The 19,959-nt window shown below is 43.7% G+C and overlaps 1 protein-coding gene across 7 annotated transcripts in view; it reads left to right on the top strand.

The window, feature by feature from the left end:
• LOC120025942 (calcium-dependent secretion activator 1-like) overlaps window positions 1–19,959 on the top strand; it is a 145,903-nt gene that overhangs the window by 122,858 nt on the left and 3,086 nt on the right. For 3 of the 7 annotated variants that reach the window (XM_038970729.1, XM_038970737.1, XM_038970720.1), the window contains 9 exons: window positions 7,667–7,773; window positions 10,728–10,884; window positions 12,477–12,618; window positions 15,480–15,635; window positions 17,279–17,426; window positions 17,541–17,615; window positions 17,785–17,868; window positions 18,010–18,042; window positions 18,440–18,547. In XM_038970729.1, the coding sequence (XP_038826657.1) occupies window positions 7,667–7,773; window positions 10,728–10,884; window positions 12,477–12,618; window positions 15,480–15,635; window positions 17,279–17,426; window positions 17,541–17,615; window positions 17,785–17,868; window positions 18,010–18,042; window positions 18,440–18,547 (1,010 nt within the window). Of the gene's footprint in view, window positions 1–549; window positions 619–7,666; window positions 7,774–9,122; window positions 9,132–10,727; window positions 10,885–12,476; window positions 12,619–13,640; window positions 13,806–15,479; window positions 15,636–17,278; window positions 17,427–17,540; window positions 17,616–17,784; window positions 17,869–18,009; window positions 18,043–18,439; window positions 18,548–19,959 lie in introns of all 7 variants that reach the window. The other 4 variants (XM_038970696.1, XM_038970686.1, XM_038970713.1 and 1 more) reach the window with 4 other exon arrangements.

Genomic DNA, 19,959 nt, shown 5'->3' with positions numbered 1-19,959 from the left:
ACGACATGTCACCATTTCACCTTCAATTAGATATACAGTACTCTATTATTACTTGCAAAACACCATTTTGGTTTCCCTACAAAGTCACATGCAGTGTTTGCTTTGACATGCATGTCAACAGATTGATCCAAAACGTGTAGTCAATAACTAAAAAGACATACCCAGGGTTTCAAAGATACTAAGGTGTTTATCCCTTACTATCTGGAAGATATACCAAGTAGACCTATTTTCCCTATCCTTGTGATGCTGTTGGTCCAATATTAAGAAAATAGTGGTAAAACACTAGTTATTGAACCCAGTCATCCGCAGCCCCAATCCAAGTCAATACTCACCATGATTGTGTTCGTTAGGCCACAAAATGAAAGAAAACAGACTGAAACAATGGAGAACTACCTGGACTGTTTTCTGTTACAAAACATTTTGCTACAGTGTGCCCTAATGAACGCAACCCAGGACAGTTCTCTGCCTTGCCATCTCCTCTGACCTACAACCTATCACCCTAACCTCTGACCCCAGCCTCTTGCATGCCCCAATCCTCCTCTTTTGTAGGGAGAAAGAGGGAAATGTTTGAGCACCCTGTCTTCTGCTTGGCGTCACAAGTGATGGATTTAACCATCCGTGAGTACCTACCTCATCTTCCCCCTGTCTCTCCTCCCTCCCTCTTTCAACTTTCTTTCACCACATCACCCCCTCCCACCTTCCTCTCAGCTATGTCCACTCCTTCCTCCTCTGTGCTTTTTTTATCCGTCGCTCATGTCTGCCGAGAGCGAGTGGGGAGAGAGAGAGAGCCAGTCTGGTCTGTGGAGGTCTGTCTGGGGAGACACTGCAACAGCACTGTAGTGGTCCTACTATCAGGGACCTACAGTCTCCCATCTGTCTGTGACCAACATGAATGATCTGTCGGTCTGGTCTGTAAGCTTCTTTCTTTTGGTTGGACATATGCCCATGCCCACCCATGTGACTTGAATGCATTTTTTACTTTGCTCTGTGTTATCTCCTTCAGTCGTCTGGTCATGTGTCAGTGAGTGTGGGCTCACCACGCCACGCTGTGCGCTGGGACAGACAGGTATGATGCTATGTCACTGCCAGAGACAGAGAAACCCAGAGAGGGAGGCAGTAGAGCAGAGCAGCAGCTGCAGGCAGAGCTACGATACCAGGAGGACAGAAAGGATTGGGTGTATGCACACAGAGTTCCTATAATATGTATTTTAACTCAGCTCAACTCAACCCACCACCGGTCAATGTGTCCTGTCTTTGGTTGGTGCAGCTGCTGTTTGTCTTGCGTCTAAATAACGACGGTCTAAAGCTGTGTCTGTCTGCTACTGTTAACTACATCCTGTTGTTGTTGCTTCTTTACTTTTGACTTCTCCTCAGGCTAATGTCTCAACGTTTTAGCGTGTCTGTACCTACGTGTATGTCTGTGGAGTTTTGTCAATGAAACGTCTGTCAACTACCTAACACACTCCTGCAGAGTTCCCGGTGTTCTCTCGAAAGGTCAAGGGTCAGACGGAGCAGAGTAAAGTGTAAAATCTTGTCACTCTCTTCTGGAACATAAAATATTAACCGTAGTGTGTTATAATCCTAAATATCTCCTCTTTTCTCTTTCTTTTCTCTCCTTCTCTCTCTCTGTTTCAAGTTGAGAAAGATAAAAAGCCGGATCCAAATGATCCAGGTGAAGCCCTGTTTGACTTTTAGCTTAGCCCCAATATACACCTACCCTAAACACAAACACACACACACACACCCACACACAAACACACACACACACAGAGTTGAAGTCGGAAGTTTACATACACTTAGGTTGGAGTCATTAAAACTTGTTTTTCAACCACTCCACAAATTTCTTGTTAACAAACTATAGTTTTGGCAAGTCGGTTAGGACATCTACATTGTGCATCACACAAGTCATTTTTCCAACAATTGTTTACAGACAGATTGTTTCACTGTATCACAATTCCAGTGGGTCAGAAGTTTAAAACACTAAGTTGACTGTGCCTTTAAACAGCTTGGAAAATTCCAGAAAATGATGTCATGGCTTTAGAAGCTTCTGATAGGCTAATTGACATCATTTGAGTCAATTGGAGGTGTACCTGTGGATGTATTTCAAGGCCTACTTTCAAACTCAGTGCCTCTTTGCTTGACATCATGGGAAAGTCAAAAGATATCAGCCAAGACCTCAGAACCAAGTCTGGTTCATCCCTGGGAGCAATTTCCAAACGCCTGAAGGTACCACGTTCATATGTACAAACAATAGTACACAAGTATAAACACCATGGGACCACGCCGCCATCATACCGCTCAGGAAGGAGACGCGTTCTGTCGCCTAGAGATGAACGTACTTTGTTGCAAAAAGTGCAAATCAATCCCAGAACAACAGCAAAGGACCCTGTGAAGATGCTGGAGGAAACAGGTACAAAAGTATCTATATCCACAGTAAAACGAGTCCTATATTGACATAACCTGAAATGCTGCTCAGCAAGGACGAAGCCACTGCTCCAAAACAGCCATAAAAAAGCCAGACTACAGTTTGCAACTGCACATGGGGACAAAGATTGTACTTTTTGGAGAAATGTCCTCTGGTCTGATGAAACAAAAATAGAACTGTTTGGCCATAATGACCATCGTTATGTTTGGAGGAAAAAGGGGGAGGCTTGCAAGCCGAAGAACACCCTCCCAACCGTGAAGTGCGGGGGTGGCAGCATGATGTTGTGGGGGTGCTTTGCTGCAGGAGGGACTGGTGCACTTCACAAAATAGATGGCATCATGAGGGAGGAAAATTATGTGGATATATTAAAGCAACATCAAGACATCCGTCAGGAAGTTGAAGCTTGGTCACAAATGGGTCTTTCAACTGGACAATTACCCCAAGCATACTTCCAAAGTTGTGGCAAAATGGCTTAAGGACAACAAAGTCAAGGTACTGGAGTGGCCATCACAAAGCCCTGACCTCAATCTTATCGAAAATGTGTGGGAGGAACTGAAAACCATGTGCGAGCAAGGAGGCCTACTAACCTGACTCAGTTACACCAGCTCTGTCAGGAAGAATGGGCCAAAATTCACCCAACTTATTGTGGGACGCTTGTGGAAGGCGACCCGAAACATTTGACCCAAGTTAAACAATTTTAAAGGCAATGCTACCAAATACTAATTGAGTGTATGTAAACTTCTGACCCACTGGGAATGTGATGAAAGTAATAAAAGCTGAAATAAATCATTCTCTCTACTATTATTCTGACATTTCATATTCTTAAAATAAAGTGGTGATCCTAACTGACCTAAGACAGCGAATTTTTACTCTGAATAAATGTCTGGAATTGTGAACAACTGAGTTTAAATGTATTTGGCTAAGGTGTATGTAAACTTCCGACTTCAACTGTAAATAAATATATATATATATATATATATATATTCCCCTCGGAAGGTATTCAGACCACCTGACTTCACATTTTGTTATGTTACAGCCTTTTTTGTGTTTTCTTGTCATCAATCAACACACAATACCCCATAATGACATAGTAAAACAGGTTTTCTGAAATGTTTGCAAATTTTTGAAGCACCTTTGACAGCGACTACAGCTTCGAGTCTTCTTGGGTATGATGCTACATGCTTGGCACACCTGTACTTGGGAAGTTTCTCCCATTCTTCTCTGCAGATCCTCTCAAGCTCTGTCAGGTTGGATGGGGAGCGTTGCTGATTGGGTTCAAGTCCGGGCTCTGGCTGGGCCACTCAAGGACATTCAGAGACTTGTCCTGAAGCCACTCCTGCATTGTCTTGGCTGTGTGCTTAGGGTTGTGGTCCTCTTGGAAGGTGAACCTTCGCCCCAGTCTGAGGTCCTGAGCACTCTTGAGCAGGTTTTCATCAAGGATCTCTCTGTACTTTACTCCGTTCATCTTTCCCTCGATCCTGACCCCTGAAAAACATCCCCGCAGCATGAGTTCCATCCTGGTTTCATAAGACCAGAGAATCTTGTTTCTCATGGTCTGAGAGTCTTTAGGTGCCTTTTGGCAAACTCCAAGTGGGCTGTCATGTGCCTTTTACTGAGGAGTGGCTTACGTCTGGCCACTCTACCATAAAGGCTTGATTGGTGGAGTGCTGCAGAGATGGTTGTCCTTCAGGAAGGTTCTCCCATCTCAACAGAGGATCTCTAGAGTTCTTTCAGAGTGACCATAGGCCCTTCTCCCTGATTGCTCCGTTTGGACGGGCGGCCAGCTCTAGGAAGAGTCTTGGTGGATCCAAACTTCTTCCATTTAAGAATGATGGAGGGCACTGTGTTCTTGGGGACCTTCAATGCTACAGAAATGTTTTGGTACCCTTCCCCAGATCTGTGCCTCGACACAATCCTGTCTCTGAGCTCTACGGACAATTCCTTTGACCTCATGGCTTGGTTTTTTGCTGTAACATGCACTGTCAACTGTGGGACCTTTTATAGATTGCTATGTACCTTTCCAAATGATGTCCAATCAATTTAATTTACCACAGCTGGACTCCAATCAAGTTGTAGAAAAACCTCAAGGGTGATCAATGGAAACTTGATGCACCTGAGCTCAGTTTTGAGTCTCATAGCAAAGGGTCTGAATATGTATGTAAATAAGGTATTTCTGTTTCATTTTTAATACATTTGCAATAATTTCTCAACCTGTTTTCACTTTGTCATTATGGGGTATTGTGGGTAGACTGCTGAGGATTCTTTTTGTATTTAATCCATTTTAGAATGAGGCTGTAACATTAACAACATTTGGAAAAAGTCAAGGGGTCTGAATGTATGTATATATATATATATATATATATTTATGTAACCACATACACATTTTAACACACACATAAAACCTTTCAAATTCCCCCTCTTTTCTTGGTATGCCAACATTTAGCAAACTATTCTTTGTGCAGAGATTGTGTTACTTTATAACAGTCATTTTCAGGGAAATGTATTTCAATTCCATTCATGAATTGAATACAGAGGTGCGTGTTTCAATTCATGAATTTTTTTTCCATCGTTTTTCCTGATATGATACATTGAATAAAGGTAAATAAATCTGAAACTGATCAAGAAAAACAATCTCTCACAAATACACATTAAAAGGTAGCATCTCCAATGTGTTGAGAGAAATAATGCAATATGAGTTTACCTCAACATATCTGGCTATCAGTATTCAAATACACACTGAGGAAAATGTTGCATTATAATTTCATTGTCACAGAACATAGAATCTGGAAGATTGTATGCAAATAGATGAGTCCATTCTCTGATAACATGACATATTTCAAAACAATTGAACACATTGGATATGGATGAAGTATGATACATTTGACAATGACAATCACTACATTATCATTCTGCTCATTATACTTCTAAGGACCAACATAAAGGCTCTGCAAGGAGTCTTCTGCCATTCCCCTGGCACTGCATGACCCCCTTTTAACTATGCTGTGGGGTTCCGGGTCCTTTTAGAATGCATGGCTAGTTGGCTACATAGTAGAACAGTTAGTACATAATCACACAACAAACCATAGTGTATGACATGACCAAAAAATTATGAGAATAAATAGGCACAATCGAACTTAACTTTTCAAAATGTAGACATATAAACTCAGCAAAAAAAGAAACGTCCCTTTTTCAGGACCCTGTCTTTCAAAGATCATTTGTAAAAATCCAAATAACTTCACAGATCTTCATTGTGAAGGGTTTAAACACTGTTTCCCATGCTTGTTCAATGACCCATAAACAATTAATGAACATGCACCTGTGGAAGACACTAACAGCTTACAGATGGTAGGCAATTAAGGTCACAGTTATGAAAACTTAGGACACTAAAGAGGCCATTCTACTGATTCTGAAAAACACCAAAAGAAAGATGCCCAGGGTCCCTGCTCATCTGTGTGAACGTGCCTTAGGCATGCTGCAAGGAGGCATGAGGACTGCAGATGTGGCCAAGGCAATAAATTGCAACGTCTGTACTGTGAGAAGCCGAAGACAGCACTCAGGGAGACAGGACGGACAGCTGATCGTCCTCGCAGTGGCAGACCACGTGTAACAACACCTGCACAGGATCTGTACATCCGAACATTACACCTGCGGGACAGGTACAGGATGGCATCAACAACTGCCTGAGTTACACCAGGAATGCACAATCCCTCCATCAGTGCTCAGACTGTCCGCAATAGGTTGAGAGATGCTGGACTGAGGGCTTGTAAGCCTGTTGTAAGGCAGATCCTCACCAGACATTACCAGCAACAACATCGCCTATGGGCACAAACCCACCGTCGCTGGACCAGACAGGAGTGGCAAAAAGTGCTCTTCACTGACGAGTTGCGGTTTTGTCTCACCAGGGGTGATGGTCGTATTAGCGTTTATCGTCGAAAGAATGAACGTTATACCGAGGCCTGTACTCTGGAGCGGGATCGATTTGGAGGGTCCGTCATGGTTTGGGGCGGTGTGTCACAGCATCATCGGACTGAGCTTGTTGTCATTGCAGGCAATCTCAACGGTGTGCGTTACAGGGAAGACATCCTCCTCCCTCATGTGGTACCCTTCCTGCAGGCTCATCCTGACATGACCCTCCAGCATGACAATGCCACCAGCCATACTGCTCGTTCTATACGTGATGTCCTGCAAGACAGGAATGTCAGTGTTCTGCCATGGCCAGCAAAGAGCCCGGATCTCAATCCCATTGAGCACGTCTGGGACGTGTTGGATTGTAGGGTGAGGGCTAGGGCCATTCCCCCCAGAAATATCCGGGAATTTGCAGGGTGCCTTGGTGGAAGAGTGGGGTAACATCTCACAGCAAGAACTAGCAAATCTGGTGCAGTCCATGAGGAGGAGATGCACTGCAGTACTTAATGCAGCTGGTGGCCACACCAGATACTGACTGTTACTTTTGATTTTGATCCCCCTTTGTTCAGGGACACATTATTCCATTTATGTTAGTCACATGTCTGTGGAACTTGTTCAGTTTATGTCTCAGTTGTTGAATCTTGTTATGTTCATGAAAATATTTACACATGTTAAGTTTGCTGACAATCAACGCAGTTGACAGTGAGAGGACGTTTCTTTTTTTGCTGAGTTTATGATACATGTGGTATGATGAATTTACCAATATTATCTCTGTACAGTTCTATGTACAGTTCTATGTCCTCATTATTTCAAATTAATTTGAGCCGTCCAATTGAATGTTCTGATGTTTTGCTCATTTTGACACATTATCGTTAATGTTCTGGCGACCTCATTTCACCACATTAAACTGTCCTAACAAATTTTATGTCAGCAGATGATATATTAAAAAACAGTGTCCAGGTACACCGTAGATCTTACAAACCATATTTGTTACAAACTCAACATCAATAATCCCAGGCAGCAAAAGCATTAAGAGCACAAGAGCATTTTGCATGTTGAGTATAACAAAGATTTTGGTTTCTCCATGGGATAGATTTAGTCAGTCGATTCTACCTGACTGTTTTGGCCGACATCTCCTCACATTGACTGTCTACCGACAATGCCCCAGTGCCAGTTTATATTGCATGCATGCTTTAGAAACCATACGACACAGCATAAGCACATACGTCTTTCGTTTCAACGATTTCTGGGGTTAACCATACAGATGGGCACTGTTAGCTACCCCTCTCTCTGCCTAACTAACCCCCTTCCTTACCCCTAATCCTTCTGCTCCAGAGAACGTAGGCCGGTTAGTCACGCCCGCCAAAAAACTGGAGGACACTATTCGCCTGGCCGAGCTAGTCATAGAGGTCCTCCAGCAGAACCAGGAACATCATGCGGAGGTGAGTGGGTAACTCCTCCTCTTCTCCTCCTCTCATCCCTCTCTTTATCTATCTCACTTCTTTACCTCCTCCGACACCTGGGCATGGAGGAGGGAGCTAGTCTATTCCTTCCTGACACCTGTTCATATATAGCGCTGTCTTTGTGCATGGGTAACTTAAAAAAAAAAAAAAAATGTCATCAAAGATTTATTACACAGGTAGAAATCCTTAATGGGAGATGAATAATGGATGTTAACATTGTACCAGTGCACTATTTTTACCAAAGGAGGCATTTTAAAGTGGGAGAGTGGTGAAGTGTGCCGTTCCCTTCTCCACTGACTCAAAATTCATAACCCCAGTGGTGCAATGCTACATAAAACATTGGTTACCTTGAAAGATGGTAATGCCTGATTTGATTTCAGCTTATTGTGTACAGTAGAGTACAGAACATTACAGGTAGCTCTAATGTAGGCTAGCTGCTCCTAGTCATACTGTACAGTAGGTGAAGCATGCTCATTCAGTGTTACTTTAGCTGAGAAGCTGGAACATGAAATAGAAACATCACTAAATAGGTTTCCCTTTTCCTCTGTATTTGCCTAAAAGTATAACAAATGAATGTAAAAGCATGATGAGCATGTATAGAAGATCTACAGGTGATCCTATGGGATCAATAAGATGAATGCAGATAAGCAGATGTATTCTATCTCTCTGACATATGCTTGACAGGCTGCAGTCACAAGTTCTGGAGATCAATCGGTACAGTATACTTATTTCTCTTTCTCCTCAGACCCATCACAAACCTCCTCTCCCTATTTATCGCATGTTGGCCTGCACAGAGGCTGCCCTTAGTGTTATAAGGCTGAGGGAAATCCACTAGAGAGGGATGGGTGGCTGTTGTGTGTTGGTTCAGAAACATCAGCTAACATGCTGACTGTAACGCCCCGCCATACTATAGGCTGCACAGCATCACTTTGATCATAGAGCATGTCCATGGGGCCATAGCGACTAGTCTTCTTCTCTCTAGCAGCATGTTGAAGTGAGATATGCCACCGTATACTCTTTGTGGTTCTTTTAGGGTTGGATTGAATCCCAATCTCCACCATGAACATAAATGTGTCTATCCTCTCCTTCCTCCATCCAGCTTTAAGTTCGGGTTTCAAATCGCGGTTCCCTCTCTTTGAACATTTAGAACATTCCTCCTCCTTCCGGCTTCTCCTCTTCCATCTCTCTCCTTTCCCTTTTTCCGTCTAAGAATTGTTCCTCCACTCAGTAATCCTGTAAAGAAATGCTTGATGCTGTAGATACATTAATGTGACTATCCTCCCTGTGTTTTCACTGTCTGTATGATCGGTGATGTTCGCTCCCTGCAGGGCAAAGAGGTATGTGGTGAAGTTGAATGAGAACACCCCTCCCCCCTCCAACCCTCTAATGGTTTGTGCATGTCCAGTAGATGCCCTGCCCCCATTTCTCTGACGTGTTGGTACAGTCCAGGACTGCTCTTTTGGGCTTGTTGTATTGGGACTGTTGTGAATGATGGTGCCTGCTGCAGCACTGGAGCCTGTAACTTCTCTGGCTGAGATGGAGCACCGAGCTTGGGCATGCTGTAGAGGCCTGGGCCTTGCCTGTGTTCCCTTCCCCCAACATAGGATGGAGCATCCAGTTTACCTGTCCACCCACCCACCCATCCCCACCCACTCCTCTCCCTGAGTCCACACTCTCCCCTGCCCTGTGTATGATGATGATGATGATGATAGTGATGATGATGATGGAGCACAGCTTGGTCTTCTGCCTGTACTGTAACACCAATAATCTATAGCATTGTAAATAGTCAGGCAGGGGGTGGGCATGTAAGTGGTCAGACAGGTAAGTGAGGACTTGACTGCAGTGCCGTCCCCCTGCGCTGTGCAACTATAGTCCCTCTATGGCAGATGTTTTTACAGGGGTATCGATTCGATATGGAATAAAAGCATGCAGCATAACAGGAATGATTATTCGTCCTGTCAAGTTTTTCCAACGATGAGCAAATAACCCAAGCCCAGACTGCAAGCACAGCAGCAAAATCGATAGAAGCAGAAAGGTCAATGGAAATAGACATGGAAAAATACCTCTTTCTGGCCTACTAAGTACCATTGTTTACTCTAACTAGTAGTCCCAAAATATCTGGGAAAACCATATCAAGAACACTGGTTTGTCCAGAAATTGTCCCTCTGGAAACCCTGTAGCAAGTAGAGAAGCTATGTGCTGCAGTCTGCGGTTCGTGTGCCTACTTCCTATTATATGGCTGAGAGCAGTGCATGGACATGACCTGTGTCACATTCACATCTAATGAGGAGTGTTCTGTTGGTATGGCAATGATGTGAATGGTGGAAACCCCAGGTCCATCCTGGTCCTGGTGAGCATGTAGGGAGTTTTCCACCTCAGTCTGCATGAGAAAAGCCCCCCCCCCCCCCCCCCCCCCCCCCCCCCCCCAATCTAGAGATATCTGATCAATGATCAATGAATAGAACAGAATGGATCAGCTTTATGATATTATTGTGCTATTACCGGCTTTGTGTATAAATGTATTGTAAACTTGTTCTCACATTGGTGGGAGGCTATCTAAGGTTTCAATTAGCCCCAACCCCTTTAGTCTTCACCAGAAAGAGCTGTGGGTTGGTTTTACTCATTCTTGGAGAACACATGGGTTTGCAAGGCTACAGACATCCATTACTATATTTAACTGCATATAATCACTACATTTAATGGTCCACCTACCTACACATGATATATCAGTCCACTGTGCTATGCTGGCGTGGGTTTGTTAGAGCTCTGATTAGCTCCATCCAGTATGTGTTATCCTCCCAAGTCTGCTCTGCTCCCTCTCTGTCCTGCCTGCTCTACCCCACATCCTCACACCCTGACTGGGGCTTGTGTTCACCGTTCACCCCCTCCTTGGTTCTGTCCCTGTCCTGTCCGTGGTATCTGTGTGTGTCTAGGCCTTTGCCTGGTGGTCTGACCTGATGACGGAGCACGCTGAGACCTTCCTGGCCATGTACGCCGTGGACATGGATGCTGCTCTGGAGATCCAGTCTCCTGAGAGCTGGGACAGCTTCCCTCTCTTCCAGCTGCTCAACGATTTCCTCCGCACTGACTGTATGTTTCATGTTTCTCTTCTATATACACCAATAGCCTTCTCCATCCAATAAACATTAAGGAACAAGTTGGACTTGGAATGTGAAAGGGCTTAACCACCCATCCAAATGTTTTTACCCACCTTAGATAGCTAAAAGTGGTTCTAGCTTTCCCCCCCCCCAGGAAACATAGATAGACCTAGGATAGGGAAAGAGGGATACCTAATCAGTTGTACAACTGAATGCATTCAACTGAAATGTGTCTTCTGCATTTAAACCAACCCCTCTGAATCAGAGAGGTGCAGGGGACTGCCTTAATCAACATCCATGTCTTCGGGAGCGCAGGGAACAGTGGATTAACTGCCTTGCTCATGGGCAGAATGACAGATTTTTACCTTGTCAGCTCGGGGATTCGATCCAGCAACCTTTCGGTTGTTAGCAACGCGCTAACCACTGCCGCCCATGTGTTGGCCACTCTTCCATTCAGACCAGATTCAATCAATCAAATGTATTTATAAAGCCCTTCTTCCTTCAGCTGATGTCACAAAGTGCTGTACAGAAACCCAGCCTAAAATCCCAAACAGCAAGCAATGCAGGCGTAGAAGCACGGTGGCTAGGAAAGCTCCCTAGAAAGGCCAGAACCTAGAAAGAAACCTAGAAAGAAACCAGGCTATGAGGGGTGGCCAGTCCTCTTCCGGCTGTGCCGGGTGGAGATTTTAACAGAACAGGATGGCGATTATAACAGAACAGGCCAAGATGTTCAAATGTTCATAGATGACCAGCAGGGTCAAATAATAATAATCACAGTGGTTGTCGAGGGTGCACCAGGTCAGCACCTCAGGAGTAAATGTCAGTTGGCTTTTCATAGCCAATCATTCAGAGTATCTCTACCGCTCCAGCTGTCTCTAGAGAGTTGAAAACAGCAGGTCTGGGACAGGTAGCACGTCAGGTGAACAGGTCAGGGTTCCATAGCCACAGGCAGAACAGTTGAAACTGCAGCAGCAGCACGACCAGGTGGGCTGGGAACAGCAAGGAGTCATCAGGCCAGGTAGTCCTGAGGCATGGTCCTAGGTCCCAGGGCTCAGGTCCTCAGAGAAAGAAAGAAAGAAAGAAAGAGAGAGAGAGAGAGAATTAGAGAGATCATACTTAAATTCACACAGAACACCGGATAAGACAGGAGAAATACTCCAGATATAACAGACTGACCCTAGCCCCCCGACACAAACTATTGCAGCATAAATACTGGAGACTGAGATGAGAGGTCGGGAGACACATACCCCCGGACAGGGCCAAACAGGTAGGATATAACCCCACCCACTTTGCCAAAGCCCCCACACCACTAGAGGGATATCTTCAACCACAAACTTACCATCCTGAGACAAGGCCGAGTATAGTAAAACAATAAAACACACACTGTCCTGTGGCACACACACACGGCTTGGTCCTGCGCCTCTGAGAAGTTTACGCTATAATATCAATACGGTATTCTCGCTCTCTCTCTTCTGCCTTGATCACTGCCCCTCTGTCGTGTTTATAGCTATAATAACAATCTAACTATATAACAATATATATGTAGTTATAATCTCTCTATTCTCTCTCTTCTTCTGCTTCTAGATCACCTGTGCAATGGGAAATTCCACAAACACCTGCAGGACCTCTATGCTCCCCTGGTGGTTAGATATGTGGACCTGATGGAGTCCTCCATCGCTCAGTCTATCACCAGGGGCTTTGAGGGAGAGTCCTGGGTGCCTGTAAAGTAAGGGGCCGTCCTTCCTCACACTAACTGTCTGGTCTAGGAGAGGCCAGGAGAGAGACACTCCTACAAGACTACTGTATTTAGGAGAGCAGTCATGTTGTTCACTCCTTATTGACCGCCTCAGCACACTCCTCAGCCAGAGCAGTTTGAGGAGAGTAATAGATAAGGAGTTTATTTTCTGATAAGGAAAACCTATCCCAAAAGGCATTCATAAAACGTTTAGTAGGGGACATAGATCTCGGAAATTAGTTTTTCGAACTCCAGAAACAAATTAAACCTGAATATGATGGTAGCAATGACTCATACGGTATTATTAAAAATATATATTTGTTTTGTGATTAGAAGCTTCAGGCTTTAGCGGATATTGTGCGGTAAACTTGCAAATGTGCAACAGGCAATACTGTGCCACATTCGGGACCCTCATCCCAGACTAGGTCGCATGTAGTTTAGTTGAAGTCAATCTCCAATATTTCCATCCTTTTGTTTTGTGGACTAACCCTCATAGCGTGTGCTTTGAAATGTCACTAGGGACAGAAGCTCTCCAGTGTATTTTGTGTTGCTAATTTGCTCTTTTTCACTTTATAACCAATAGTTATTGATTTGTCATGCCATTTACATTTGCGTTGCTTTCTTTTAAATGAAGCTCTTTACAAAGCTCTAAACCTCAAAGGAAAATACATATTTATAGACAATAGGTCTTTTGGATAACTTTGCTGTTTTGCCTTACTGCTCCTTTGATATATATATATATGCACACAATCCACCGCTTATTCTGAATGTAGTAGGTCCTCTTTTTGTATGTGCTTCAGAAAACAACTGCTTCTCTAACTGTTGCTCTTGTCTATGTGCTACTTTTACATATTATGTCTGAAGATGATCCGTTTCTTTGTGTGACTTTTCCTCTTGCGTTCTGGATTTGATTACTTTTACTTGCACAGTTTCACATGGCTTTGAAGTGCAGCAGCATCTACATTACCACTGTTCTGGATTTATTTTGTTCTTTTTGTCTGTCTCTTCTGCAGGAGTTTGACAAGTAATCTGCCCAATGTGAATCTCCAAATACCAAATGTCAACCTCCAAATTCCCAAAGTACCAAATCTGCCGCCAGTAGCAGGACTATCAGTTAACCTTCCGACAATGCCTAGTTTTTCCACCCCGTCATGGATGGCTGCTATCTATGACCCTGAGTGTGTATTCAACTAGTTCACCTTAGATTGATGTGCATCAGCAACGTGTTGCCTTGGTATGAAGATGTCCCTTTGGGGTCCCCTTGTCGCAGGTCATTGACAATAGAAGGCCAAATGAAAATATCGATTTCGATTTCGAAATGTCTTTGCCAATGACCTGCTTAGGCATTATGTGAGGGAAGATAGCTTTTTTGTCCCTCAACTACATAGACGAGTGCACACCACACACATTACAGACACATTACGGATACCATTCCGTTCCTCAAATACAATCTGGTGTAAACAGTCCTATCATGTTCATGCCAAGAGCACTGCAAAGGGGTTACGAACAGTAGTTTGGGCTTGTTTAAAGTTTAGACTTGTTTGTTCTTGAAATGAGTGGCTATTTGACAAGCTCTCATTTCCTCTCAACATGCATGCAGTTGAGCTGTGAGGTATAGAGATACAGATCCAAACCATGTTTCACTGGACGTTTTTGGGCTTGTTGCACTGAAATTTATTGTAACAGTGGACATTATGATCATCTGGAATTTTCTGTCCAATGTGTATCTCTCCGCCTCTCTCCTACAGTTTTCACTAGCTGTAAAGAATGCAGTGGTTAGTCCGTAGTGCTCATGAAAGTTGACTGTACCAGTGATTGCTTATGGAAGGTACAGTTGAACATCGCATCAGCACCCTGTATGAATACTGCTGGTCCTGGCTCACATGACTGTCTGTGGCCAGTGGGATAGGGTGGGCGGGGTCAGGTGGTCAAAGGGTGGGATCATAGAAATTGAATCACAAGAATGGACATCCCCATTCTAGTCAATGGGTATTTCTGTTCTAGTGGTTTTATTTCTATGGTTGGGGTGGGTAAGTGGGTAGAGATTCTTCCCGGTGGTAACTGGGTGGGTGGATTGTTCGCTCAATGCTCTGAAGCAACCACCACTTCAGTGCAGCTGGCATCCAACGAAGTAGAGATCTGCCCCCTCTCCTGTCCTCCTTTCCTCTTCTCCTCCTTCTTTTCCTGCATCCCCCTATCCCAGTCAGCTCTACCCAGGATGGCAGCACCTTCAGACAGGACTGCATGGTGTGTTTAATAGCTACTGTACTGTAGGATACCCACCCAGTACCACCAGCCTGAGGACGTGGGGGGTGAGAGAGTGGGCTGCTCTTTTGGAGTTTTATTTTCTGTGATTGATCACGTATACGCCAAACAAATCCAAGTTCAATAGAGATAAATTAAACCTACTTTTGAACACACAATGATAGCCATGTTTCAGGACACGCCCTCCCTCCCTCACCTCTCCACTCCTCTTTGTTGTATTACAGACACAAGTCAGTGTGTGCGATATCTGCAGTGACTATCCTGCATGAACCCACTCCACACCTAAAAGGTTATTAATAACCTAGTGCTACAGCATGGTTATGGAAATGTTATTTTCAACCCTGTCCTCTTATTTTCCCCATACACTGGCACTGTCTAAAGTGATGATATGTTATATATAAGTGAAGTTAATATGAGGGAAATTACTCTGAAACAGTCGGCCGGTGTGTGGTCAGAATAAAGGACCTTTGACTCCAGTGTTGAGATGTGGATGACCAGCATCCTCCTCTACACCCCCCTGACCCCTCTATCTTCTGTGACCTTTGGTTTCTGACCTGTGTGTGTTTGGGTGTACCGTGGGTGTGCAGCAATGGCTCTGGGACGTCGGAGGACCTGTTTTGGAAGCTGGAGGCCCTGCAGACCTTCATCAGGGACCTACACTGGCCCGAGGAGGAGTTCGCCAAACACCTGGAGAACCGCATGAAGCTCATGTCCAGCGACATGATTGAGAATTGCGTCAAACGGTGTGTGTGTGTTGTGTGTGTGTATGTGTACTGTATGTCTGGGTGTGTTATTATCTGTGTGTTGTGTCGGTATTGGTGTGTGTGGGGGTCAGTGTCTGTGTTAATTTCGTCAACAATAACTATGACGAGAAATACTTGTCAACGACCTATTTTTCCAGACTAAAACTATGACGATAACAAGACGTGATGCCCTGGGAAAAAAAACTATAACTATTGCAAATTACTTTTCATTTTAGTCAACGAAAATGTGACGAGACGAGACTTCCAAGTGAGACTAATGGAAATGTTTATTTGACATGAGGCTTCTTTTCATCTGTTTTGTCCAATCATAAGCATGCATGCAGAATATTTAATGCAATCCTCTCATTGAAACAATTCACATCTTTCAGTTGCGTGGTCTGATTGAGCTGATCTGCCCTGCTCTCATCCACACAGCTCCCAGACGGTCACATCAGTCACTTATCAATCTTTTGAACTGATGCAAAGCCAGGACACTTGACTTGTCACTAACCTCAACTCCCGAGTGGCGCAGTGGTCTAAGGCATTGCAGTGCTTGAGGTGTCACTACAGACCCGGATTTGATCCCAGGCTGTGTCACAACTGGCTGTGACTGGGAGTCCCATAGGGTGGCACACAATTGGCCCAGCGCTGTCTGTGTTAGGGGAGGGTTTGGCTGGGGGGCTTTACTTGGCTCATCACGCTTTAGTGACTCCTTGTGGTGGTCCGGGCTCCTGCAGGCTGACTTCGGTCGTCAGTTGAATGGTGTGTCCTCTGAAACATGCTTCCGGGTTAAGTGGATGGGGTGTTAAGAAGCGGGTCATGTTTCGGAGGACGCATGGCTCGACCTTCCTCTCCCGAGCCCTTTGGGGAGTTGCAGCGATGAGACAAGATCAAAAAAAAGGGGGGTAACAATGTTTACTCTCTCTTACTTTCACGTAGGCTATTGTTGCTTTGAATAAATAACATGCGCGCTGTTATGTATTCATCTGTGTTGACAAATCTTGCGCCACGGTCAGCAAATGCGAGTTGTGGTTGCTTTTTTCCTATGGGGAAAAATTAATGCTATTTGTTGACTATTAGGAGTACAGTAATACTACTGGCAATTTAGGAAAGCTCAAATGATCCCCTTTTCAAGAAAACCACTGTTATTTACCACCTTTGACGGTTATGATGGGGAGGAAATCAAAGCTGTAAATTGTTTAACCTGTAGCTGTCATGGGTTACAATCTGCCACAATATCAAGGTAGCCAGCTAAGGTATACAAGCCTAGTCGGAAAAGGTTATCTAAACGTGAACATGATGAAGTCAGACGTAGCCTAAATATTCATTATTTAATAGAAAAAAACTGCACTGACTATTAAAAGACTAAAATAGCTGTGACTAAAACAAGACTAAAATTGTCATGAGTTTTAGTCGACTGATAATAACTAAAACTAACGAAGGATGAAATTACTCAAATGTGACTAAGACTAAAATGTATTTTAAGACTAAAACTAAAATAGCTGCCAAAATGAACACTGGTGTGTGGTGTTGTGTACTGCCAGTGTTGGTGTGTGTCTCTCTATCATGTGGCTGGACATGAGCCTCTGCCTCAAACTAAATGCCATACATTACATAGAAATGTTCCCTGACGTGTATTGCAGCACTAGGATGGCATTTGAGTCCAAGCTGGCAAAGAGCAGCAGGGGTACAGACTTCCGCATCTCCGCAGCAATATGCACCATGTTCAATGTGATGGTGGATGCGAAGGACCAGTCTTCCAAGCTGTGTGCCATGGAGATGGGCCAGGAGGTAAGAATGTGGCCACTACCAATGCAAAGGTTGTGAGTTCAATTCCCAGAAGGGGTCACCTACTAAAACTGTACCACCCAAATAGATGAAATGTGTGTTATATTCCTCTTTCAGAAACAGTACCACACCCAGATAGATGAGCTGATTGAGGAGAGTGTAAAGGACATGATCCAACTCATGGTGGCAAAGGTGTTCATTTTTCTTCTTGTCCTCCCTAATGATACCTAACTCGTATTGTGGTTGGCCTCATAGTGCTTTGTGGCACTAGAAAAGTAGACCAAGGTGATTTGTAGTCTGGGATAAATGTTGTTATTATTCGTTTGTTTGTTTATTGTTGTTTGTGTGTCCCACTTCTCAGTTTGTGGTTATTCTGGAGGGTCTGTTGGCCAAGATCTCCCGATACGATGAAGGCACTCTATTCTCATCTTTCATGTCATTCACGGTAAGACAAGGCTTCTCTACTGTATCGCCTCCAATATCATACCAGATGGTACAATGTTTGCGTGAATTATTCTAGGTATATTGGTGATGGCAAATTATGGAATTCTCATGTTTTCTTGTCACAATCTGCCTGCAATTTCAGGTGAAAGCTGCCTCAAAGTACGTGGACGTCCCTGTAAGTGTGCCCCGGTCCCAGTCGATCTCTGTAAAATGTCAAACCAGTTAAAAAGCTATGTGGTCAGAAAGGAAGTACTTATCGTTTCCTTAATTCAAATCAAAATACATTCTCATGTGTTTGGGGTGATTTAACTGTACTGTGCATAGCTGATACATTCTTCCCACATAACCCCTTACCACTGCCCCTCCCACCCTGCCTCTATGTCTTTGTATAAAGTACATTACATCCTTATTTAATTGAATCGAGTTTTCTATATTTGTATTTATATTTGTCATATATTTTCAATAAATGTTTACAATCTGCATCCCTGTGCATGTGACTAATAAACTCAATCTAATCTAAATCGGATATAAATTACAGATGTACAATGTCTACGTTTCTGGTGTGTTTGCAGAAGCCTGGGATGGACGTTGCCGACGGTTATGTCACCTGTGTCCGCCATTCTCAGGACATTCTACGAGATAAGGTCAATGAGGAGGTGTATATAGAAAGGTTATTTGATGTAAGTAAGATGCCGTCTCCTGACCAATAGGGAGGGAGCTTTCCAGAATGTGGCAAAACAATTGTGACAGGAAAGGGATATTATATGTCACATTTTAAGACCAGGCGCTGTGTGTATGCCTACCACAGCCTGGAACAGAAGAGGCTTGTGTTTTATTATCTTCCTCTATCGGCTTTTCTCCTTGTCTCTCTATCTCTTCTTCTCTGTTCTCTGAACCTCTGCTCCTGCCCACTGTATTCTGGTGTGCATTGCCACAGTGCTTTTGGACCTTTGTGGATTGGTTGGATCACTTTTGTTTACAAGCAAAGAGTCCAAGCAAGCACCATCGGGCAGGATTATCGAAAGCAGTGCTCTCTGGGTAAAGAAAGATAAAGAAATGATGTACAGGTCATCTAATAAACTCCAACACTAGGATACGTAATAACCAACTTTCCCTTTTTATCTAAGTAATACTAAATAATATATAGTATTTTAAAATGCACGTTCACATTTTGAAGCAGTCTTGCAAAGCAAAAGCCATTGATAGGAGAGCACTGTCTTACAAGCACATAATCCTTATGTGGTACATTAGAAATAATGTGTCCACCATTTTCGTGAGGTGTACTACAGTGACGTGTGTTTGCTTCATACCCCTGAAATGTATAAACTGTACACTATTGTGGTACACAGGTGTGTGTGTGTGTGTGTTGGCTTTGTATGTTTGAAAGGCGTGTGGCAATGTGCTGGAGTGGTTTAGTATGTGTGTTGGCTGTGTATTAGTGTATGAGAGGTAATACTTTGTGCAGTAGCCTACTGTTCCTGCGCTGTCACTGTGTGTGTGTTGGCTTTGAGTGTTTGTGATGTTTGCTGTTATGTGCTAGAGTGGTGTGTATTTTGTGTTTGCAAGGTGTGTTGTACTACTGTGAAGTGTGTTTAATTCCATCTTTAAGGTCAACACTGTCTCTGTCTCTCTCTGTGTTTCCACACTGTTAAAGAGTACAGCCCCTCCTCCCCACTGTTTCTCATGTGTGATTGTATAGCTGGCTCTAACCTGGCCTTACCCAGCACTACCACGTTTGACTGTTCCATGTCTTTTGAGCTGTGGATGTTTTGGTTTTAAATGTTGTATTTCCGTTAGTTTTGGAGTGTCTGATGATTCAGTTTTGTTTTATTTAACATTATTTTCCCTCCTAATGCTATTATATTCAATCCATCTCTTTGCATGTAGTATCTCTGCTGCGTCTCTCTCTCTCTCTCTCTCTTTCTTTCTATTCACTCTCTCAATTACTTTCTTTCTTTATTAACCCCATAACTCCTGCCGCCTCCTCTTTTCTTCAAAAAGTGGCACTTATCTCTAATGTCGCATTGTTTTAGCACATTATGTTGAATGGCATGATTTCAAGTCAAATAATCTTCCTGTGTACATCTTCTAG

Source organism: Salvelinus namaycush, chromosome 2, assembly GCF_016432855.1.
Source record: "Salvelinus namaycush isolate Seneca chromosome 2, SaNama_1.0, whole genome shotgun sequence".
Taxonomy (NCBI): domain Eukaryota; kingdom Metazoa; phylum Chordata; class Actinopteri; order Salmoniformes; family Salmonidae; genus Salvelinus; species Salvelinus namaycush.
Note: the sequence above shows the minus strand (reverse complement) of the source record. Positions and strands in the feature narration are given on the sequence as shown.